The 22,146-nt window shown below is 51.4% G+C and overlaps 13 protein-coding genes across 13 annotated transcripts; 4 read left to right on the top strand and 9 right to left on the bottom strand.

Moving 5' to 3' along the window:
- Positions 1 to 338: 338 nt before the first annotated feature.
- ASPSYDRAFT_162316 (isopenicillin N synthase family dioxygenase) lies at positions 339 to 1,419 on the top strand (the record flags this gene model as incomplete). Its single annotated transcript, XM_040843078.1, has 2 exons — positions 339 to 503; positions 574 to 1,419. The coding sequence occupies 2 exons, from the start codon at positions 339 to 341 to the stop codon at positions 1,417 to 1,419; spliced, it is 1,011 nt and encodes a 336-aa protein (XP_040697378.1).
- On the bottom strand, positions 1,405 to 4,311 carry ASPSYDRAFT_1164267 (Zn(II)2Cys6 transcription factor; the record flags this gene model as incomplete). The annotated part of the gene is made up of 4 exons (XM_040840144.1): positions 1,405 to 2,536; positions 2,593 to 3,542; positions 3,594 to 3,813; positions 4,291 to 4,311. The coding sequence occupies 4 exons, from the start codon at positions 4,309 to 4,311 to the stop codon at positions 1,517 to 1,519; spliced, it is 2,211 nt and encodes a 736-aa protein (XP_040697377.1). The 3' UTR covers positions 1,405 to 1,516.
- Positions 4,312 to 4,834: 523 nt separating this feature from the next.
- Positions 4,835 to 7,070, top strand: ASPSYDRAFT_137046 (glycoside hydrolase family 71 protein; the record flags this gene model as incomplete). Its single annotated transcript, XM_040840779.1, has 5 exons — positions 4,835 to 4,957; positions 5,006 to 5,537; positions 5,585 to 5,810; positions 5,860 to 6,317; positions 6,364 to 7,070. The coding sequence occupies 5 exons, from the start codon at positions 4,835 to 4,837 to the stop codon at positions 6,924 to 6,926; spliced, it is 1,902 nt and encodes a 633-aa protein (XP_040697376.1). The 3' UTR covers positions 6,927 to 7,070.
- A 133-nt stretch (positions 7,071 to 7,203) lies between these two features.
- Positions 7,204 to 8,103, bottom strand: ASPSYDRAFT_73031 (uncharacterized protein; the record flags this gene model as incomplete). The annotated part of the gene is made up of 1 exon (XM_040850686.1): positions 7,204 to 8,103. One exon carries the CDS (start codon positions 8,101 to 8,103, stop codon positions 7,204 to 7,206), a length of 900 nt encoding a protein of 299 aa, XP_040697375.1.
- Positions 8,104 to 8,226: 123 nt separating this feature from the next.
- ASPSYDRAFT_1164257 (uncharacterized protein) lies at positions 8,227 to 8,805 on the bottom strand (the record flags this gene model as incomplete). The annotated part of the gene is made up of 1 exon (XM_040840143.1): positions 8,227 to 8,805. One exon carries the CDS (start codon positions 8,803 to 8,805, stop codon positions 8,227 to 8,229), a length of 579 nt encoding a protein of 192 aa, XP_040697374.1.
- Positions 8,806 to 9,327: 522 nt separating this feature from the next.
- ASPSYDRAFT_36501 (uncharacterized protein) lies at positions 9,328 to 9,894 on the bottom strand (the record flags this gene model as incomplete). The annotated part of the gene is made up of 1 exon (XM_040845437.1): positions 9,328 to 9,894. The coding sequence occupies one exon, from the start codon at positions 9,892 to 9,894 to the stop codon at positions 9,328 to 9,330; it is 567 nt and encodes a 188-aa protein (XP_040697373.1).
- A 493-nt stretch (positions 9,895 to 10,387) lies between these two features.
- Positions 10,388 to 11,098, bottom strand: ASPSYDRAFT_51058 (uncharacterized protein). Its single transcript, XM_040848216.1, has one exon. It carries the CDS (start codon positions 11,037 to 11,039, stop codon positions 10,605 to 10,607), a length of 435 nt encoding a protein of 144 aa, XP_040697372.1. The 5' UTR covers positions 11,040 to 11,098; the 3' UTR covers positions 10,388 to 10,604.
- Positions 11,099 to 11,254: 156 nt separating this feature from the next.
- On the top strand, positions 11,255 to 13,089 carry ASPSYDRAFT_212530 (uncharacterized protein). The gene has a single exon (XM_040844041.1). The coding sequence runs from the start codon at positions 11,262 to 11,264 to the stop codon at positions 12,759 to 12,761; it is 1,500 nt and encodes a 499-aa protein (XP_040697371.1). The 5' UTR covers positions 11,255 to 11,261; the 3' UTR covers positions 12,762 to 13,089.
- ASPSYDRAFT_137042 (uncharacterized protein) lies at positions 13,062 to 13,658 on the bottom strand (the record flags this gene model as incomplete). Its single annotated transcript, XM_040840778.1, has 2 exons — positions 13,138 to 13,658; positions 13,062 to 13,091 (listed from the first exon to the last, which is right to left on the bottom strand). Exons 1-2 carry the CDS (start codon positions 13,447 to 13,449, stop codon positions 13,062 to 13,064), a joined length of 342 nt encoding a protein of 113 aa, XP_040697370.1. The 5' UTR covers positions 13,450 to 13,658.
- Positions 13,659 to 14,872: 1,214 nt separating this feature from the next.
- Positions 14,873 to 15,501, top strand: ASPSYDRAFT_94763 (uncharacterized protein; the record flags this gene model as incomplete). The annotated part of the gene is made up of 2 exons (XM_040853023.1): positions 14,873 to 14,997; positions 15,048 to 15,501. 2 exons carry the CDS (start codon positions 14,873 to 14,875, stop codon positions 15,499 to 15,501), a joined length of 579 nt encoding a protein of 192 aa, XP_040697369.1.
- Positions 15,502 to 15,846: 345 nt separating this feature from the next.
- ASPSYDRAFT_94762 (phosphatidylserine decarboxylase family protein) lies at positions 15,847 to 17,218 on the bottom strand (the record flags this gene model as incomplete). Its single annotated transcript, XM_040853022.1, has 2 exons — positions 15,847 to 17,140; positions 17,184 to 17,218. The coding sequence occupies 2 exons, from the start codon at positions 17,216 to 17,218 to the stop codon at positions 15,847 to 15,849; spliced, it is 1,329 nt and encodes a 442-aa protein (XP_040697368.1).
- A 159-nt stretch (positions 17,219 to 17,377) lies between these two features.
- Positions 17,378 to 18,734, bottom strand: ASPSYDRAFT_36495 (uncharacterized protein; the record flags this gene model as incomplete). Its single annotated transcript, XM_040845436.1, has 5 exons — positions 17,378 to 17,808; positions 17,865 to 17,929; positions 17,978 to 18,375; positions 18,420 to 18,527; positions 18,576 to 18,734. 5 exons carry the CDS (start codon positions 18,732 to 18,734, stop codon positions 17,378 to 17,380), a joined length of 1,161 nt encoding a protein of 386 aa, XP_040697367.1.
- Positions 18,735 to 20,106: 1,372 nt separating this feature from the next.
- On the bottom strand, positions 20,107 to 22,118 carry ASPSYDRAFT_82446 (molybdopterin molybdotransferase MoeA; the record flags this gene model as incomplete). Its single annotated transcript, XM_040851152.1, has 2 exons — positions 20,107 to 20,244; positions 20,911 to 22,118. The coding sequence occupies 2 exons, from the start codon at positions 22,116 to 22,118 to the stop codon at positions 20,241 to 20,243; spliced, it is 1,212 nt and encodes a 403-aa protein (XP_040697366.1). The 3' UTR covers positions 20,107 to 20,240.
- Between the last annotated feature and the right edge of the window lie 28 nt (positions 22,119 to 22,146).

Below are 22,146 nucleotides of genomic sequence, written 5' to 3'. Positions count from 1 at the left end.
TTATTATCACATCAATGGCGTTTCCCAATGGGTCAATCTACCTAAGCTATCACGGAGTGGGATTGTGATGGTGACCCACATCGGGTTCTCTCTCCTAATCGGTTGGAGCTGCCTTCGGGGTGATAGACGGGAGTCGATATCTCTTTCTTGTTTCTGTACCATGTCCAACTTTGAGTATAGAAATCGCGAGGAGCTGTGGCAGGAGACCGCGAGTTTGTAGAGCATATATATCGTGTAGGAGGACAAGTTGTGTCTTGATCCAACAATTATTCCATCTCCATTCCAGACTCAAAACAGCATTATCCGATCACTTCGAGATACTTCAACTCACCATCGTCATGTCTTCCAAAGGCGCCACCCTCGACATGTCCCGCTTCTTCGGAGCCCCGGAGGAAAAGATTCAATTCTGCGAGCAGCTTCTCGCTCTCCTCAAACTCCGCGGATGTGTAAAGCTCCAGAATCACGGTATTCCTGCTGAGGATATCCACAAGCTATTTGACATGGTAAGTCGTCCCATCGCATACTATACTGCGGTACCACCTCCTGCACCATATTCACAACTGACACTACTAGACCAAGAAATTCTTCTCCCTCCCCCACGAGCAGAAAATGACCATCGCCCACCCCCCAAACTCAACTCCGAACCGCGGATACAGCTACGTCGGCCAAGAAAACGTCGCAAACATAAGCGGGTACGAGAAAGGCCGTGAGGCAGGACGCGGCACAACGAGAGATATCAAAGAGACGGTCGATATGGGCTCTGCAACCGACAGTCTGGTTTCGAATCTCTGGCTCGAAGAGTCGATACTCCCCGGATATCGATCGACGATGGAATCCTTTTACAACAAGGCCTTTGAAACAGAGATGCACATCCTCTATGCCCTTGCGATTGCGTTGGGCCTCAAGGACAAGGACGGTTTCCTCTCCATGCATAACCGCGCCGAGAACGAATTTCGGATTCTGCATTATCCGGATATTCCGGCGTCAGAGTTACGAGATGGCTCTGGGGCGACGCGGATAGCAGAGCATACGGATTTCGGGACCATCACGATGCTATTCCAAGACTCGACGGGGGGGTTGCAGGTCGAGGATCAGGTGGAGTTGGGGACCTTTCGGGATGTGGAATCTGAGGCTGCGACGGATATCATTCTTAATATTGGCGATTCTTTACAGAGACTGACGAACGACACCTTTATGGCGGCTTGTCACCGGGTCACGTATCCGCCGACTGTGGATGTTGATGGCAGTGGGGAGGAGAAGATTCCGGAGAGGTATTCGATTGCTTACTTTGCGAAGCCGAATCGGAGTGCGTCTTTGGCGCCGCTTAGGGAGTTTGTTTCGGAGGAAAGACCTTGCAGGTATGATGATGTTACGGCCTGGGAGTGGAACAACCTGAGGATTCAGGCGTTGTATAGTTGAGACATGGATTAGCAGACACTCAATTTTAGCATCTACTTTGTTTTAGAATGAGAAAGGCCGTAGGTAGAAACTAGAGCATCCTATCATCTTAGGCTACTCAGCACAATATAGGCCACTTGCCCATACCCCTACAAACGTCCATCCACGTCACGATAGAAGCTGTCGGCCCCTGATCTCGTCTCCTCCAAACCTCACCCAATACCTCCTTCGACATACTATATCCCACCCACCCAGCCTTCGAAAATGCATTATCAAGCCATGAGATAAACTGTTCTCGCTGCTTGCTGCTCATTGCTTCAGCCCCCGCAACGAAAGCAGGCCATGCCGTCCCTGGACCGAGTAATCCATGTTTTACTAGAGCATCATCCCAGGCGTGTAGAGAAAGTATAACGTGATTTACGCACTCTTGTAGCAGCAGCGGATTGGTATTCCGGATCCGTCTGAAGAAGAAGATCACCAATGCTGAGCTTAGGGCTTGAACCATCTGTATGTGCGGTTTGGCCTGTTGGACTGCGGTGCACAGTGTGGATGAAGGGGGTTGGGCTGATGAGCAGTGGCGAGACCGAAATAGGCATACGGCATTCTCCAGGTATGATGCTCTTGGTTGTAGTGACACTAGAATTTCTGCATCGCGAGTTTTCTCCTGGGGGGAGAGCCGGTCTAACACATTTGCTAGACGGGTCGTTTGCGATACGAGGCTTAGCCATGTTTCAGGAACGCCGTAGATTTGCATGTACATGTTTCCTTGGCCCTGCAGGCACGTTGCAAAGTGGATGTCCTGGCCATTTTGCCCATCTTCGGGCGTGTCAATGTTTGAGTCTGGCGGGTGCTGTTGTGGTTGGAGGTCGAGGAAGTTGTCGAGTGGGATATCGGATGTAATGGCACGCATTGGGGTGTGGTGTGAAGGAGCGCGCCTTGCTGTAGAGGGACCTTCGGCTATCACGCGTTGGCCGTATGATACATTGGTGCTCTCAGAGACAATCCGCATCCATGCATATACGTTATGCAAGGAGCGGGCGCGTCGAGAGACAGTTGGCTTCTTCAACCCTCGCGAGCGGATCAAATGTTCCATCTCCGTGAGATATTGCCGCGTGTCTGCCTCATTCCCGGATAGAATCTGTTGAAGTCAGCCACGAACAATCAGGAGGAACACAGCCGGTGGTATTGACTGACGGCCGTGGCTAGAATAGCCCCGATAGAAATAAGCTGCTCCTTGTACTTGGCCTTCCGGGGAACGGCGCATTCAGTTTCTAGACTGAGATGCAAGTGATGTTTTGCAGCCTCGTACATCCTCATTGACAGGACCCCCCAATAGTTGTCGGGTCTTTCTGGAACTGGAAAAGCAGCAGAATTCAAATCAAGGTGAAACGCTGACACAGCGATTAGAGCATAGAAGTTAGCAAGGTTGGCGTGTTTGATTCTATTTCTGTTCGTGTTGAGGACGGTCAAATCACTCAACGTCACAAGGGCTAGAGGGAACCCGAGAGTTCTCCAGGGTGATTTTTCGTTGATTGGAAGTGAGCCCATCTGGTCGATGACCTCGTCGTTGAAGTGCCTTAGAAGTAATGGGGCTTCTACGGTCAGGTCTAGAAGCGGCCAGTACGGGTCTTCGGAGGGCGATTCAGACGCCGACAGTTGCAAATGCTTTGGGGAGTGTGGGATAATGCTGTCGTGCACGTCCGGGGTATCTAGGAATGAGAGGTCGGTGGCCTGGGCAAACAGATCTTCCCACTGGAGGAAATCAATAGGGCTCGCCAACAGGTCGTTGAGATATTCGTCTATATTCCCCTCGACGTCAGAAGGGTCAAGCAGGTCCCTAGAGACAGCCAGGTGGTCGACACTTCCCGACTCTACAAGATTTCCGCCCATTATGACAGGTGCAGAGACCCGTGATTCAGCACATGCAGATGTGGGTGTAGGTAGCAAGGGAGGCGAATTCGCCTGCCCAGGAGTATTTCTAGGTGCGGGACCTGGCATGAAAACACCAAACGGCCCGATATCGAATGTATCATCGGCCTGGCCCTCGAAGCTCTTAGATTTCTCGTCAATATCATCAAGTGCGCTGACCACAGTTGACGGAATACCAGTAACCAAAGATGTGCTCATTGCTTCTCTAGATTGTTCTTTCAGAATGATCAGTGGCTCGAGTTCGAACGAGCTAGATATGAACTAACCTGTATACAAATATCGCCTCGAAGCCTGCTTTCCTTGCGATTCTGCGAACTGCGGAGTATTATCGTACATCCCGGGACCCGTCGAGACCATCCAGCGAAGACTGGGCGAGAAGTCACATTGTAGTCCTGACACCTGGCACCGATTGCATCTCGGCGCGGTCTGGTCGCATTTCAGATGGCGGTTTCGGCAGCTCTTGCAGCCTCCGAATGAGTGTGTTCGCTTCAGATCCGGCCTCGGCATGATCAGGACAGTAGAGATGGCGAAAGGGTGAGATGTAGAAGGCATTAACGAGAGTACTGCGGGGGATAAATAGAATCTGGCAGGAGATAACGAGGGTGTGAAAAGGGAATGCAATTCCGAACGTCCAAGCACAGGGCAATTGGCGGTTATGTGGAGAGACCCAATTCAGCTTCATCCAAAGAATATCCTTGCTCACCAACTATACAGAATAGCCATCTGTCAAGTGTCATCGCGCTGCAGAAGCCCCAGTGCTTCCGATGCTTTCCGGTATTGGCCCGTTCAGATTAATATGTTCCATTGCACTTAATACAAGCATTGTGCGGACAGCAGTATGGAGTCTCTTCACCCCTGCTCATAGATCAGCCGACAGATGGTGCATGACCACCTGCAGAATAGGATCGCTACGGCTCAAGGTAACACAATCCCCAGATCCGGGGAAATCTCGCTCGCAATTACACTGGAATCAGCAAACGACATAGTGAAGTGGCGATGTTCGCTGTATAATTCGCCGAATCTTCGTCCAAACTCTCGCTATAACTATGCTTACGACAAGGCTATCCGCAAAGCACGGCGATGTCTCACCCGATGAACCACATGACGATGGCCCTTGCAGATGCGGGCTTGATCATAATGCGGAGAAATATAGAGTTAATCCAGCTGTACTAGCATCCAAGGTTCGTTAGCGATGCACGATATCGAAACGCGGAGTGTGCTAGCTCATTCTAGTCTGGTCGTGTAATATAACCACCTCCCAGTGTGGGCTTATCCTGCTGGATCAACCATGTTTATTACTATGACGCCCCAGTTATCTACCGCGGAGATTTTGAATACTACATCGGATGGAAATCAGGGCCAATCAGTGGTGGATCGGGGTATGTTGCTAAAGGTGATTGACATACCGGTATGTGGTGGTGATGGTCCGGAAGGAATGGAAGCTATATAACCTGCCATTTCCCCATGAATATCATCTGCAACAACATCAAGATCAATTTCAGTGAATATGAGACTAAACCATCTACTCTCCATAGCCCTCGGAGTCCTCCAGCTGGCATTTGCCGCGCCCAAGCCGGTCGGAAATGAGGCCAGAAAGGCCACTGACAGGCTTGTGTTTGCCCATTTCATGGTATTTCCATGGACTCTCTTTCTTTGGCCTGATATCTAACCTGTAAAGATCGGAATTGTCAGCAATCGCCACAGCGCAGCCGACTACGACGATGATATGAAGCGGGCCAAGTCCCTGGGAATCGACGCCTTTGCCCTGAACATCGGAGTCGACCCATATACCGACCAACAGCTACAGTTAGCATACCAGTCCGCCGCAAACAACGACATGAAAGTCTTCATCTCATTCGACTTCAACTGGTGGAATACCGGCCAGGGCTTCCAGGTCGGACAGAAAATAGCCCAGTATGCCAGCCTGCCCGCCCAGCTCAAGGTCGACGGCAAAGTCTTCGTTTCCTCGTTTGCAGGCGACGGGCTCGATGTCGCAGCGATGCGTCAAGCAGCTGGACAGCCGATATTCTGGGCCCCGAACTACCACCCAGAGATGGGCACCAATATGGACGTGGTCGATGGCCTTCTGAACTGGATGGCGTGGCCGAACAACGGGAATAATAAAGCACCACAACCGGGCCACAACATCTCTGTACAAGATGGAGACGATATGTACATTCGAGCTTTGAATGGGAAGGACTATATCGCGCGTAAGTTACTACCTTTCGAAACTGATGTTCCTTTCTCACGCGTACAGCTGCGTCCCCGTGGTTCTTCACCCATTTTGGCCCTGAGGTCCCTTACAGCAAGAACTGGGTCTTCCCAGGCGATCTTCTGTGGTATGACCGCTGGAACCAGCTGTTGGCAATGGGCCCTCGTTTCATCGAGATTGTTACATGGAACGACTACGGCGAAGCTCACTATATTGGCCCTCTGAGCTCGCCGCACACTGATGACGGTTGTTCCAAATGGGTCAATGACATGTATGGCACCTTTGTATTCTTTTCAGGGCTCCGCGATGCTAATAGATAGGCCTCATGACGGCTGGATGGACATGTCGAAACCATTCATTGCCGCATATAAAGACGGCGCCACCTCCGTCAACAGTTATATCACCGAAGATCTGCTGGTATACTGGTACCGACCAACGCCTCGAGGGGTAAACTGTGATGCCACCGATACCTGCATGGTCCCTGCAAACAACGCTAGCGGGAACTACTTCATGGGCCGTCCCAACGGGTGGGAGACGATGCAGGATGCCGTGTTTGTGGTGACAACACTGAAAGAACCTGCAACTGTGACAGTTAATTCTGGAGGGAACGTCGAGGTGTTTGATGCACCGGCAGGGGCCAGTGCTTTCCAGGTGCCCATGGGGGTGGGTTCACAGGCATTCTCGCTCAGTCGCAATGGCAGGGTGATTCAGTCTGACATCAGTCTGAAGCCTATCATTGATGGGTGCGTCTGCGGGATATACAACTTCAACCCATACGGTATGTCACCATTCATAATGCAACTCTGTAGCTAATAAATGCCTAGTGGGAACACTGCCACCGAGTCCAATCGACAGTCTCGAAAACGAGGCCCTTTTCAGTCTCACGGCGGGTCTTCACGTTTCAACATGCTCCCCGACTCCCTCTCTAGGAAAGACAACCCCAACACCTCCTCCAGGATGGGGAGATGCAGCGCCAACGGGGACATCGTCTGGTACTCGTCCAACCAGCACGACACGCACAACAACGTCTACAACCAGGACAACCACGACCACGAGGCCAACCACGACTACTACAAGAACAACCACCACGCAGACCACCACCACCAACAATCCCCCGACTAATCCAACCGGAGGATCCGGCAACACCGTCTGCACCGCTGGTACCGGACCAGGGAACTACGTCGGCCTGTGCAACTTCGCCTGCAGATATGGATATTGTCCCCCTGGGCCATGTACGTGCACCACATACGGCGCACGAGTAGCTGCGCCCCCGTCTACCGGTGTCCGTGGGGTGCCTCTTCCCTGGCTCGATGCTTCGTATCTGGGATTGTGCAGTTTTGGTTGCGACCATGGGTATTGTCCGTCGACTGCGTGTCAGGTTGCTTAGATTGCTGTTTCTGTCTTGTTGTGATGTGGGTTCGCTTGCTTTATTCACGGAGATGAACGGGCCAATCTATATATTATATGTCTGTCCCATTCAAGTGTATTTAGTTTGAGGTCATATACCGCCACTGCGAATATCAAAGTTGCTTCCCCAAATGATGCGAATATTGTGCAGTGCGTGAGATGTCTACCTCTTCCGTTTGCATAGAGGGGCAACTCAAGTATCATGTTAAATAGTCTTCTCGCGATTTTTTCAACGTAGACAGTAAGAAGCTTTCAGACTACAGTCGACTTCCGACACTCCCAACATTAGGGCTCAATACAATCTCAGCTTGGGATATCACCACCCTCCCATCCTCGGCCACCTGCTGATAAATGATCCTTTTCCCATCATCTTCCTCCCACATTTCCGTCCGGATAACTTGCCCGGGAAATACAGGCTTGCTCAGTCGCAGCCTTACACTCTTCAACGCCTTCGAATCCCCTCCAGCGAAAGCATCGATAACATGCCTCACCCCTATACCAATCGTGCAAGTTCCGGACAGAATCGGTCCCGGAAAGCCAGCTCGGCGACCATGCTCGGGGTCGATATGCATAGGGTTCCATTCGCCAGTAGCAGCCCTGTATAAGGCACCTTGCTCGCCAGTTGTCTGATGGTCCACGCTGGTATCACATTTCCTGTCAGGGCGAGAGGTGCTCCTCCGCGCGTTCAAGGGCGATGGCTTCGACGCCCCATCACCGGGCATGTTGATTAGAAACGATGTCCACTCATTGTAACATATATCAGATCTAGTCGTGGCATCTTTGGTGGTGATTCCAACAATCACCGCTACACCTGTTCGGCGATCAACGACATCGCGGATTCTCGCTTCGGACACCAGTGTCCCTGACGTAGGCAGCGGCTGCTTCATTTCGAGATAATGCTCTGCATGAACGTGGGGATGTCGCTCTGGTTTATATAGTGGTAGAAATGCCGGCATATCGCGAGTAACCTTGCCCATAATGTTAATGACCGCCAGCGAGGTGAAGGTCGGCAGGGCGTGGAAATCCGGATGCTCTTCCCAGCAGCGTCGGAGGTCTTTTCCGCTTGCACCGACAGCGAGATTGTAGGTTATTATATTTCCTGCATCGTATGCCACTGACGAGTTCCAGCGGTGGTTTTTGATCTGAGCAATATCCATATCGCATTTAAAGGGAGCAAACGGGGTCCGTTTGTTGCAGTTCACGCTACAAGAAGATTTTAATACGCAACTAGAAGAATAACTACTACGATAGAATTAATAGGACAATAACAGTGATTTATTTTAAAGCTCAATAGACTGCGGGGTTGTTGGAGTTGCCGCGAGCCGAGGAGTTAATACCTGTACATAGACAACTCTTTCTTCGTGATTTTCAACACGTTCATCCCCATACCCCCTAGCTCCAGTACGACTAACATCATCCGTCTGATTATCTCGGTTGTGAATTTGATCAGCATGCCGCGTATAGGCAGGGACAGGGTCATAATTTCGAATGCCATCGTCGGGGGCGACTGAGGCAACCGCCGCCTCCCTGGCCTTACAATAAAAGCGATATGAGTCGTCCTGGATAGCGGCGCGCGGTGGTTCTTCAGGCATGGTTTCAAGGGGACCTGGCATGGTCTCCACCGGTGTAACATGTATTGGGAGGAAGTCAGGATAGTCGGGCTCGCATTCCCGACGCAAGGCGTCTCTGCGCCGTCTTCTTCGTATTGCCCGAGAAATGCATATGCTTAACGCACATGTCGCAGTGATCAGTAGGAATGAGCCTATCAGGATGGCGAAACCGATACCGACTCTCTGGCCTTCGCTGAGACCTCGGTTCCGCAGGACATCGGACCGTGCTGTCATTGTCTGATCAGCCATGGGCGTTGGTATGGTTATCGGGTTTGGCGAGGTATAAGAACGGACAAGGTATAAGAACAAGAATTGAGGTTATGGAGTGCCGATTCAGTATCGATCGGATGTAGATGGTAGTTGTCAACAGGTGGGACAGTATGATTCGGTTACGAGGGAAATTTATATTCTTATAGATGTTCTGGGCTCACAGCCGCAGTGGTAAAAAGTGCGAATAATGTATTCACTATACCATGTTTCTATGTATGTTCATTCATTTATCGTATACTGATCTTCACCGGTATAGCGCGGCCACTCCTATAGTTGGTGTACCAACAATATATTTTCACTTAGACGGGCTAAGGAGTTCATTGCAGCTGGTGCAAAGTTCCAGTGACTGTTTACCTATTAACTGTGCGCTTACCGAAGAAATATACTGGAGAGTTTGATTTGGATCAGTCCGGGTTGTATTAATACTATAAGTATATAATTTGCAAGCGTTGCACATACAGGCCCTCGCATATGAAAACTCCTCCTCCCATCGCTACATATTCACCACACGTTGCCAGTGCCGTTCGCCTCATAGGCTGGAAGGATAGCAGCCATATTGAGCCAACACTCCTCGCAGAGCTGCGGACTGTTATTGACAGCAACGGGTGCAGGAGCTGCAGGCATAGCCACGCCCCCTACATTATGCACCGGCAGGGCATCCTGCTGATTCTCGGGCCTCTGGCTTTTCCAGAACAATAGACTAGAGATCAGAGATGCCTTGGGAGGACGCGGAGGCGGCGCCTGGTGAAATCGCATCAGGTACTCGTACTCCCACCTCGCGCGCCTGGCGCGCTTCCATCCGCGGTAGTGCATAGTGATACAGATGGCGTAGACGACAACGAGGATGCCCATGATGGTGACGAAGACGGCCACGGCTTTCGGTCGTTCGCTCAGACTGCGACCGACAAGCTGCTGGCTCCGCACCGCCAACGATGGGTGTTCCGTGTGAGTCGACATGGTTATCATTCGTTGGTAGCTGTCTTGCTGAAGCTGATCCTGGATCATGTATCTCTGGTGAGTTTCTCTTGGGGATTGCGCGCCGGATGCCCGAGACAACCAAGGACTCATGGGGAGTATCGGGTTACTTATAACTACTGCTTGGTTCACATTGCTTTGTTAGGAACGGCCAATGGCCTTTATTTGCCTTTTACATTCGATAGTCATTGAAGATTTTGTTCATTGTCATCTCCAATGACGGCAATAAAGCGGTCAGTTCTGCAAGACCAAGCATCGACCGTCGATGGTGATAAAACAAGCAGCTTTCATCAGTCGGTCCCTTGTGGGCTGTGTGCGGGCTTTGTGCTATGGGGTTATACAAAGCTGCCTTGTCTCGATATAAGACGAGATACAAGGCCGTCAATGTGATTTCTTTAGGATAATGGTCCATATTCATTGTCCTGTAGTATTGTATTCACGCTTTATCATTGACCCCCAAGGAGGGCATGGGGTGGACAGAGTTCTTCTAACCAGAGTATACTGCCTGGTGCGTTTCCCAGACATTTGGGAAACCACCTTAATTATCTAGACTAACCACTACCATCATGGATGTTACAGGAAAATAGTCGAAATTCTTACTTTTCTCTCGGCTATCCGCTATAGACAAGGACATGACTGGGTGTCTGTACATGAAGCATAAATATACAGCTGAGTTTATACACACTCATCAAGTTTCACGGGTGCGGCGAAGAACAACCACGTCTCTTCTGTTTCGCTGAGTAATTTTTCCCTTATAATTATTAAAAACAATCGGTTTGTAACCCCGTTGTAAGTTCACAGGCTTATTCATATTCCAGAACAGGAGCCATGTCACGCATAAAGATCTCCACCGTCTTCGGCCCTACTCCCTTAATCTCCTGCAGGCGAGAAGAGACATCTTCCACGCTCTTACATTCATGCAAGAAGTTTCCAAAGCTACCGTGCTCCTTGATCGCAGCCGCTACGTCCAGTAACTTGTCCGCCGTCGAGTAGTCGTAGCGGACGTAGTGGCCTTCATCGAGGATCTCGACCAGCCGATCCCATCCTGCTTGTTGGATATCTTCCGGCGAGGTGATTCCTTCGTTCACCATCTCCGAGTATGTACGGCTGGCCACACCCTGTTGAACTGGCTTGCCGAACAGCAAACAGGCCAGGAACCACTTGAAGTACTCTGTTTCGTCGCTGGAATTGAGGTCGATTCCGAGTTCTTGGGCGTAGATTCTTCCTTTTTCGGGCATTTTGAAATAGGTTAATGACAAGAGATATACACTGGAGAAGAAAGTAGCGACCCCCGTTGTATTGTTAATGTCGTGATATCAGAATGACTTCTCTTCCATTCCGGGCAAGCATAAGTAATGCATGACTAATGTCGATTATACATAGCACGTGATGCGTTGACAATGACATCATACATCGCGATCGGCCTGCGGCAATCTGCATGTCTTGACCATGCCTCTGCAATGCCCTTGCTGTCAAACGACCTCCCATCTTACACTGGGCCCTACCGCGTGGGCGCCGTCGACATCGAGGCGCCATGCGATGGTCGTCTCGTACACACCGCAACCCATCGCACCCACGGCGCGCCCGCTTTCCAACTTGCCACCGTCCTTTTCACCCTGTACTATCCAGCCTGCCCAGACGCCCAGGCCACAAAGGGGCGTCATCGCTGGCTCCTAGAACCCGCGCGTCTTCGCGGTGAGGGCCTTGCCCGCCTCGCCAACCTGTCAAATTGGGTTATTGATCGTGTGTTCGCCTTCCTCCTATGGGCATTCGTCGGACGCCTATATATCCCCGCCGACGTGGATATCCCGCTACGAGACCCATGCCTGTCCGACTCGCCGGATGTCAACAACTCAGCAAGACCTACAAATACCGCCGGAGCTCATCATGGGAGTACCGATAGCTCGTCGCCTCCTCAATACCCCGTCATCGTCTTCAGCCATGGCATGGCCGCCTCGCGAACAGACTACACGCAGCTCTGCGGCGAGCTCGCCTCGCGCGGCTGTGTCGTCGCTGCGATCGAACACCGCGACGGGAGTGGCCCCGGTAGTACAGTTCGCCGCGGGATCGGTCGCAGAGGAACTGTCGTCTCGACCGACCCACGGCCTGGTGCCGGCATTCACCGCTTACCCAGCGTGCTGCACTTTTCGACACACCACTTAGAGTGCGATACTCCGCTTGATAAAGAAACACTCCAACAAGTGCAACTAGCCTACCGCAAGGCTGAGATAGAGGAGACAATCCATGTTTTGCGAATGCTGGCCAACGGCGAAGGGGCCGATGTATTTCGACACAACCCTCGGGGCGAGGGCGAGCACCTTTCAGAGTGGCGAGGACGGCTTGATATCGACCAGGTCATTCTAGCAGGGCACTCATATGGTGCAACGGGAGCCCTGCGCACTTGTCTGGGCGCACCAAGCCCTCCATTACCCATCGCCGGCTGTGTCGCGCTCGATCCAGGCAAATCAAGCGGGCCGCTGAACGACGACATCGCAGTCCCGCTACTCATCATCCATTCCCATAGCTGGAGCCGCAAGATCAGTTTCTTCATGGGGAGACCACACTTTGACGTCGTGAAGGAGCTGGCGCAGAAATGTTTACAGAGGACCGGCGCGGCCTGGTTCATGACCAGTCTCGGGACCAGCCATCCAAGCTGCACCGATGCGCCGGTCATCCAACCACTTTTACTCGGCTGGGCTACTGGAGCTACGATTGCCGCGGACGAGGGCGTTACGCAGTACGCGCGCCGCATCCAGGAGTTTATCTACTACGTTCTTACGGGCGTGTCGACGGGGTTGCTGGCGCAGGGGGAGACACATCCTTGTTATTATGAGTCGGTGCTTGTCCCGTGGACCAAGGTATATGGGCCCCGCGACTGGACCCAGGACTGGCAGATACATGTGGCGCCGCCGGCCAAGGACGCGCCTGTCAGTGAGGCGTCTGGCACTGCACTGATCTAGCCGAGTCCATGTCGATGGGTTGTAGGCCGTTTCCGTATAACCTGGTCCGTCTACTTTGTCCCTCTACCTGTTCTCTACGACATCTCGAGGCAGAGACCCGTGGTTCCATTGACAGTAACAAAAGCCATTTGAGCCACAGCTGTCTCTTGTATCCTTCATTCCGCCCTTGCTGCTTCAATGCCGGATATGTGATTAAGATATGGTATGTTTCTGTATATCACATGTGATTTTAGTATATAATATGCACAATAGAGCACTGGATGTTCTTGTTTGACTAAGGCCTTATAAAGATTTACACAGCTACCCAATGAACATAAGTAACGGAGTGAACTGACTTAAATTAATCCAAGTAACAGCTGTCCGACGTGGTACGAACCAGGGCCGGTTCAGGCGCCCTCGGTATGCGTCCCGTCTGCACCGACTGCATCGGCAATATAGTTTCCTGCCGTATAGAGTAGTCTGAGTAGTTCGATAAATTCGACAGGTCCGTAGCCCTCTCTCCCTCCCGGAACTGCAGTCGGGCAATGATAGAGGGCCATATAGCACGTAATACTGCACGCAAACCGTGTCGCTTCACGCGTACGGAGAACTCTGCAACAGCCAGGCCTAGAAACATGCCGACAACGAGAGCAACTATGGCGAGGAAAAACCACCCAATTATCTTGGCGTCGTGTCCCAAGTTCGACATGGTTCTTGTCTTGAATTGTGGTTCTTACTGGTGCTAGGGATCGTCGTCCGGAGATTTACGACGCGTGTGCAACAATACTATTGCATATGGAAGAGGATATGCGGGTTTATATGCATGATTATCACAGATACTCCTCATCCATGCCGGTGTATACGGAATGGAAGTTATCGATTGTAAACAAAGCGCATTGTGAATCAACACCTGGGATCAATGGGGAATGAAAGAATCGTTCAATGGAAATGCATATTTCGCCCCTTGCATACAGTATCCGCGATTCCTTATTGCGGTCCCTCTTACTTCTAGCCTAGGCAAGGAGTAAGGCAATCCTCATTATGACAGTCACAACTAGTAGGTATTCGTAGGGAAGATCGATGCGAGAGGCTGGAAGGAATACTAACATCGATGTTTTAATGGAAGCGCCTATGTTACATTACTATGAGTAAAGTGCTGACTGACTGATATTCAACTTTCGGATAATAATATACCAAATTATACGCTTTAATTCAGAATAAAGCCAAGCACCTATCGTCGAAATAAAATAAACTCCATTGGCTAACGTGACTATATGAGCAAGCATGTAATGAAATAGAAAAAGTCACCTATGCAGTCCCTGCATATATAGGATATACCATCCACACTGTGACTAATACGGCAGATACACAACGGACTCTCCGTCCTTTTCAGACTTTTCAGTGGTCTCCTTCTTGCCCCATTTAATATGGCCCTTGCGATAGTTATTCGCTACGTATCCCGCAATCAACACCAAGCCAAATATAACGCCCATTGCCGCAAGCCAGTCCTTCTGTGCGGGCGTCGGACTCGATATATTCGCCGTAGTAGTCGTGTTTAAACCATCCACCGCTGCCTCGCACAATTCCAGAGAAATGTGCATGTTTATGCGTGTGTAAATGGGGGTCTCAAGGTACGGTACACGAGTGAATGCAGGGGCTGTGTCTGTGAGGGTTGGCAGTCTTGCTCGTTACTCTGTAAGGTAGAGGAGAACTCACGGCGATCAGGTATGCTTATAAGCTATTTCCGTGGAGATCTACCTGTGATATTCTTTGACTGAACTCTTCATGACACAGGCTCACTGCATTTAAAGCATACCTTCTAGAAGGCCGGGAATCCATTGAGATGACTTGGCAAGGGCTATTGTCAGGAGGTATACTTGAAAATGGTCTACTCAACTTAGGCCAAAGCGTACCCGTTGCATAAAGACCAATGGATTTGAAGAAAGGGTCTACTTCCATTGTAACAGTTCTTCGATGTCCTCGGCCATGGACTTGGTCGAAAATGAAGAGGCCAAGGCTACAATACGTGCACTTAATGCCTACAAGCTACACTTAACTATACTGGGGAACAATCTCAGTTCTGATAATATTCAATTTCAATTCTGTAATGCTAATCCAAAGTTCATTATGCAATGCCATGTAATCACCACTACAGCTCTTTGACTTTGTCCATCCCGCCATATACCGTGCCAACCAAGTCAGAAGCCAGAAAGAGGGCCTATCCTGACCATTTTTGTCAGTACTACGACCATACTCGGTATTTCTCTTGCCGGCATGGTTAACGGACGAACACTACTAACGGACCAGCGCACGTTCCGGCGAAGCCGGAGACACGGGCTGCGCGTCAATAGTTGGGAGAGCCATGTCTCTGTTGCTTGAAGTAGAATTTGACTTCGTCTTTGCGCTACACTTGGCCTTCCACGAGGATGGTCTGCAACGCCCAAGCGCGCGACAGCAACGGCCTATGATGCAGTCGAAGCAAGCAAACATGCAGTCACTGAAGCATGTGGGATACGGCCAGATGCACACCACGATCAGCAAGACGGCACAAAGTCCGAGTATAACGCACACGGCGATCAAACCTCCTCTGCTTAGGCTACCGTCACTATCACCACCACTTGGGACAGGAGGAACCACAACGGCGCGGGCCTCAAGGTTGGCCGTGGACGGCATCGCTGAAGGCCCCGTGGAGATGGACGTCTCACTTGGAATGAATATCGTTGGTGCTATAACGACGTACAGCGGTAATGGTCAGTGCTAGGATTCGGTGTAAAGGCTGGAAGAGCGTATCGGATCTCAGCTTCAATGCTACTCAAAGATTGGAGTCCAGGTTTCGCAATGAGACAGGATACAGGTCTACAGTGGGCGTGCATGCAGCTTTTATGCGAGATGGTCTCAAATTCGGGTCTTTTTCCTGAAAGACTGCATTACATTCACTGCTGGGCTTCGATAAAGTGTCAATGCCATTAAATTAAAAAAAGAGACAAGACAAAGATTGTGCTACATCCATTGCCTTCGTTACTGACAAAAAGGTCTTTATCAGTATAGGGAGAATACACCGGCTTTAACCTTTATGCGATACATAATTCTTTATGCTATACATTTTTCACGAAGCAACTGCGAGTTTTCCATTGACAGGCACATTGCGCTGCAAGTCCGCTGATGGAAATCCCTCGAGATTCACGCCTTTTCGAAATAGAAGACAATGCGTTGAGCCCCCGAAGTGGAACATACCCAGCTGGTCTCCCTTCTTTACACGCTGTCCCTCCTTGACAGTGATATCGCAGGTCGATACCTCGTTCATGCCCACCCCAAGGAACGCCATGAGCCCAATCGCCGGGTTATCGCACTCGATGAATATGATTGCCCGAGTGGCAACGCAGGTGAGATACTCCTGGGTCATGACCTCACCCGAGGGATCAATATCCTGTTCTCTTCCTTTATCCTCGTCCCAGAGCCCTTCAAATAGGGGTTCTGAATAGTACGTCCCGTCGACAACATACGCCTTGACAATCTTCCCATTAACAGGGGCATGCCAGCGGTGGTAGCTCAGCGCACTAAGAAAGGCCTGATACACCGTGCCCCCCACGAACTGGTCGGCAAAACTATCATGCGATAGCATGTCAAACACCGAATACGGCTGCGACTTGATCCAGAATGTATCCTTGGCCTTCACGCCCCGGGCGACCTTGTACGGCTGGGCCTCGCACGCGTTCACAACAACGCTGTCATCGTCAGGCGAAGCAACGGGCCGAATACCCGGTCGGAAGACTCGGGTGAAGAAGTCGTCCCACGAGTTGAAGCCGTGGTGTTTTGCCTTTGGGTCGCAGACAAACAGCTTGTCGAAGTCGTGGTTTGATCCGTTGGGCGCGTTGGCGACCTGCACGAGACTATCCTTGCCGGTCTGACCGAACCAGCCGTTTTCTGATTCATCTAGCGCTGCTGCTGACTGGGGTGATGTAAGGAAGTCGCTCCAGGCGTTTAGGACCTTCTTTAGCATGGCGTTGATGTCCGGGTCTAGGAACGCCGCATATCCACTCGGCGTACCCATGGACCAGTCGAGTACCGCATTAATAGGCAGTCCGACCAGCCCGACCCTCAGCGAGAAATCATTCCACGACGGGGCAGTGGTGATCAGGTAATTCAGCACTTGGAGCATATGGGGATAATCCCTAATCTGGGGACAGCCTGTTGGGTCGCTGCAGTAGTGGCGGTTCTTGGGCACCTCGGCGAACATGGATGAGACCAGCATGTACACGCGAGTGTTGGACTCAATCAAATGCTGAAATTCTTTGAGAGCAGGGTGTAATTCCTTCTCTTTGTGCTTGTCGACGTGGGCTATCACACCTCCGACCCATTTGTGGTGCGAGTCGTGGTCCGGGGGCATCCAGTGCCCGGCCCTGGGCTGTTAGTTAGGTCTAAAATACCAGAGCTAGCACTTACCGGTGGTGACGGTGAGTGTGCGAGTGTTTCGGCATATTGGATTATTGTTTAAGCTACTTGATATTAGTGTCCTCCCCAGGAGGACGAGATGAGGTTATATACAAGACAGCATCATTGTGATGTCATTAGGGCCCACGACCAGCACAGCAGTCCAGCACAACAACTCCGTACAACACTCCGAGCGTATTACTGCATTATATGTAGTTATTCCGATTAAACCACGAATCCCGCGTTCCGCTCGACCATCTAAACGTCCTCTCGATACTCATCTGCCGCTCATGCCCTGTCCCATCTGGTGCCGGACTTAGGGCTTCCTGGCTGGAGTGTCCTTGGCTGCGGCCCACGGACGCCGTCACGGAGGTCACCATTGTATTCTGATTCGGATTGACATCGGGTCTCCAGTACTGCGGGTTGTCGGAGTTGGGTTTCGTCGCTGATTCGTCGGGTGTAATCACGGAGAGTGCGTATTTTGCACCGCTGTGCTTTTTCCCGTCGCTGCGGTTGCGGTACGAGGAGGTCCCATCGAGGAACCAGCGGAAGAGAGGACGGAGGGTGATGAGACTTCCAGCGACAATGGCCAGGCCGGTCTCGATGATGGACCAGATTGCGATTTGGTATGTTGAGTCTAGGCTCGTTAATCCTGTACACCACAGTTAGACTCCGGGGTCGAAGGACACTCACAGAGGAAATCCGTATCGGCATAGTTCTTCAGATATGGCATTCGTATAACAACACCGATACTGGCACTGCGCTATGTTAGTTTAATGGTATAGGAGTGAGTAAGGCAAACATACACTGCCCCCAAGCTCAGAATACCCGCCAACACCCCCTTGGTCCTCCGATTCATCTGCAGCTTCCAGATGAAGCAAATCGGGAGTATACCCAGCGTGAAGTCGCAGAATATTGTAAGCCCACTGTACACGTATGCAACGATGAGCAGGGTATCCGTCGACATGCACGTTCCCTCTTTTGTGAAGTCGAGTCGCTCCCAGAAGTGCGAGATGGGTTGGCAGTCAAAGAGCAGGATGATCCAGAAGACAAAGCCGATAGCGACGACGATGACAATGACCAACCACAGGATGACGCGGTGGAAGCGATGAACTGCGAGACGGAGCAGGGCCCAGGCAATGGCGACTTTGGCGACGGCGGACGACCAAAGGTATAGCATCTGCCCTAACCACCATAGCTGGGACTGTCAGACAAGCCTGCGAAGGGATATTCAGAGAGATGACCTACCAGTAAAGCATTCTTCAATGTTTCCAGGTCCGGAAAGTCGATAATACGATGGCCAATGCCGGCTTCAGGCCCAAGCATGCAGAGAACGCTCAACGCGATGAATAGCGCCTACATCTGTCAGTTGATGTCGGATTGCTATCCCAGGATAAGACTTACCAGCGCTATAGCCATCAGCCCGTCGTCCCAGCCAAACGCGCGCACGATGTACAATCGAACAAAGCACCGCAGAAGGACAGCGATAACGGACAGGCCGACCATAACGGCCGACGTGACGAAAATCGCCAGGCTTCGGCCTTCCAGAGGCGGATTGCCCATCTTCACCTGTGAAAGAGGACAGACAGGGAGGAATTCATTCACTCGCCAGGAGACTTTCAAGAGAAGTCCAGGATGCGGGCGGCGCCGCCTTCATGTAGGGGCCCGTTCAGCAAGGACAGTGGAGACGCAATGCGATGCAATGCAAAGCAAACTGTTTCATGATGGTCGTGCGAGGGCAGACTCTGTGGCAATTCAACAAACTCAACAAATGCTCAGGAACGCACAGGGGAATTCGCCAGGAGTCACAGCAGGCACAGCACAGCCGGCCACGATCTGCCTGCCCACCGCAGTCGCAGCAGTGGAGTCGTGCACTCCACTCAATTCCAGATCGATCGATGGTTCCCCGCAAGGTTTGCGCTATACGAGTCATCAGAGACGCTCGAATCCTGCTTGGGCAATGGCCCCGGGCGAGACTTGCTGCGTCTGCTCCCGCGAGTCGCGTGCGGTGCCATTTCCCCTCCCGTTCAGGGTTGAAATGCAAGACTAATACTGTGAGTCTGTGATAATGATAGAGGAACGGCCATGCAGAGGCTAACTGCGTGTTCACTGCCGGCAGTTGCCAATTGGTGCCGAGACGCTTGGACGTGCTTGTTATTTAGTCGGGTATAGCGTCCTTCCATTATAGCTGTCGGTCGGCGCTCAACCACGTTGCCTGCGTCTGCACCTGTGCTCTGCGGCCTCTTCCGTCTTATTCGGCCATTAAACGGCCATTGTCTGGCCTGCGTTTCTTCAGGCAGAACCAGAAAACAAGGAACCATGGCTCTGAGGGAAGAGGCTCCGGAGCGATACCCAGTTTTAGCCCGTTTCAGCCGCTCCGTGATGGACCCAGATCAGCCAAAGCATCTCCCAATCAGTCGGATCTGGGGCATTCCCAATTCCCAATTGAGCGCGCTAGTCTGTCCAGTTGGAGACGACTGAAACCCAGCTGGGGTTGGTGGTTATTGCGCAGGATCGTGTCTGCCGTGTGGACTTTTCACGGATGCACTCTGGAACTCTATCTCAGAGTTTGCTTGAATGTCGAATACTGATCCATTGAATAATGATTCAATTGAGCACTGACTGCAGTGTTGATCAAATGGACTCGATATTTTCGAGTCAATCCTTGGTCATTTGCGAACTGTGGCCAATTCTTCCAGCGCGGTCGCAGGAAAAGGGAAAACACCAGCGACATGTCCCACAATGCACATACAATGTGATTGTCTTAGTAAACAATGTCTTTGAAGACTTTGAATGCCTTTGTTTACTCCGAAGTTGTTCCTTTGTTAATTTTGCTGTCGTCATGCTTATGTAAATACTGTCAAGTTATGCAGAAATATATCAACGCAACACCATCATATATTTTTACATGTGTTATCACAACAACATGATCCAACCCCTTCTCCTCGCAGGCGGCCATTCCACGCGGATGGGAACCCGCAAAGAACTGCTCTGTGTCTACAATGAAATCCCAGTCTACGAGCACCAGCTCATCCGACTGCGCATCGCATGTCCCGACGCTGACGCAGTCTATCTCTCCTTGCCAAACCCAGGCGCACTGGCTCCGATCTTGGAGAATCCGCGCATCGAGCGGCTGACCGAGACGAGTCTGCAGCTATACCATGAAAAATTTACATTCCCAGTTCATGTTCTGTACGATGATGCAGACGTTGGCCCGGCCGGTGGTCTTCTTGCTGCCCATCGCGACGACCCAGATGCGTCCTGGCTTGTCGTTGCTTGCGATTATCCATTCTTCTCTATCTCCGCTATGAAGCAGTTATACAAAGAAACAACAACGCCCGTTACGTGCTTCGAGAACTCCGACGGGATTTACGAGCCGCTCTTGGGCATCTGGTCGGGCCCTGCCTTGTCACATCTCGAAGAGAATGTCAAAAACGGCATTCTGGGTCCAAAGTCTGTGATACTCAAGTCACAGGGCAAGACAATTAGACCGCTTGACGAAAACTGGCTATACAATATGAATACGCCAGTTGAGTACGAGGGAGCTCTACGGATGAGGGACTATATCGCGTCGATTACAGATGACATTGGGACTTTCAACCACGTTCATAGTTAATTTGGGTAAATATCAACTAGACTGCCCTCGCCCAGCTCGCTCACGCCGCTGGGAATGTGAACCCAGCAGTTGGCATATAGGAAGGGCTTCGTCTTGCCTGGGCTGTGGTCGTCGATGATCCACGCCTGCCGGCTATCAGGCGTCAAGATCCCCGGTCGGAATATGTCTGGGTCTTTGCGGAATGATAGGACTGAACTCTTTACGCCGTTGCATTGCGAGAGGCCGTTTTGATTTGGATTTGACAGCGTGAGGGCGACTGTCTGCGGCCGTTCAGCGTTTTGCAACTGCAGTTTCTCCAAGTATTGCAGAACAAAAAAGCGGAGGCACGCAGCAGCAGCTACAGGATTCCCAGGGAGTCCGAAGAATGCGGTCTCGCGTCCGGTGCAAGGAAGCATGGAAAACAGGATTGGATGGCCTGGCTTGACAGCGGCTTTGTGGAAAACAGTCCGACCTCCAATGCGATTCACCAGGCCGGGGATAAAATCGCAGCGCCCGGCAGATACTGCTCCAGTAGTTACAATAATATCGTACTCAGCATCTAAGGCTGTGGAAATGGCATCTTGCATGGCCTCTGGGCTGTCCCGGACGACGCCACGAAAGTCGACATCAATTCCCCATTGCCGGAGCATCGCCGTCAAATACGGCCCATTGGCGTCGTGGATCATGAAATCATGAGGCTGAGTGAGTGCATCTGGCGATAAAAGTTCGCAGCCTGTCGAGAAAACAGCGACTCGAGGCCTGGGCATGACTGGAATGTGCGCCAGTCCGACCGATGCCATTGCCATAACATGCTGCGGCAGTACAGTCTGTCCAGCTTCAATAATGACGTCCCTCTTGCTGAAGTCGCCTCCAGCGAACCTTCTATGCTGGGAGTATCGTGCAGGCTTCGAGACCGCGATGTACCGACGTTTCGAGAATTTGTTCTCGCTCACGACAACATCCTCAACCGGCACACAGCAATCATACCAATCTCGATCGAAACCAAGAGGAAACGGCGCCCCTGTCATGATTTCCACGCAAGGGGGGACTCCGTCCCTGAGATCGTCGACCGTGGAATGGGGCTTATCCCCAGCAGTCGTCGTGGCCATGACTTCGAATGTCACCGGGCCTTCAGGACTGGCGTTTGCTGTTGCAGCCGCGCTCAGTGCAAAGCCATCCATAGCAGAGGTGTCATACTGAGGCGTAGATATCGGGCTGTAGATTGTTGTCGAGACCACCCGGTCGCATGCATTGTATATCGAACAGGTCTCAGTTTGGGTGGACTTCTGCTGGCGCTGGCTTTGCGCCTCTTCTTGGACCAGGCGCACAGCCTCTGCATATGCCAGGGGCATCTTCTGTCATACGTAAATGTATCTAGAT

The sequence above is a fragment of the Aspergillus sydowii genome (genome assembly GCF_001890705.1).
Source record: "Aspergillus sydowii CBS 593.65 unplaced genomic scaffold ASPSYscaffold_16, whole genome shotgun sequence".
NCBI classification, from domain to species: domain Eukaryota; kingdom Fungi; phylum Ascomycota; class Eurotiomycetes; order Eurotiales; family Aspergillaceae; genus Aspergillus; species Aspergillus sydowii.
The sequence above is the reverse complement of the archived record's forward strand: the minus strand, read 5'-3'. Positions and strand labels throughout refer to the sequence as shown.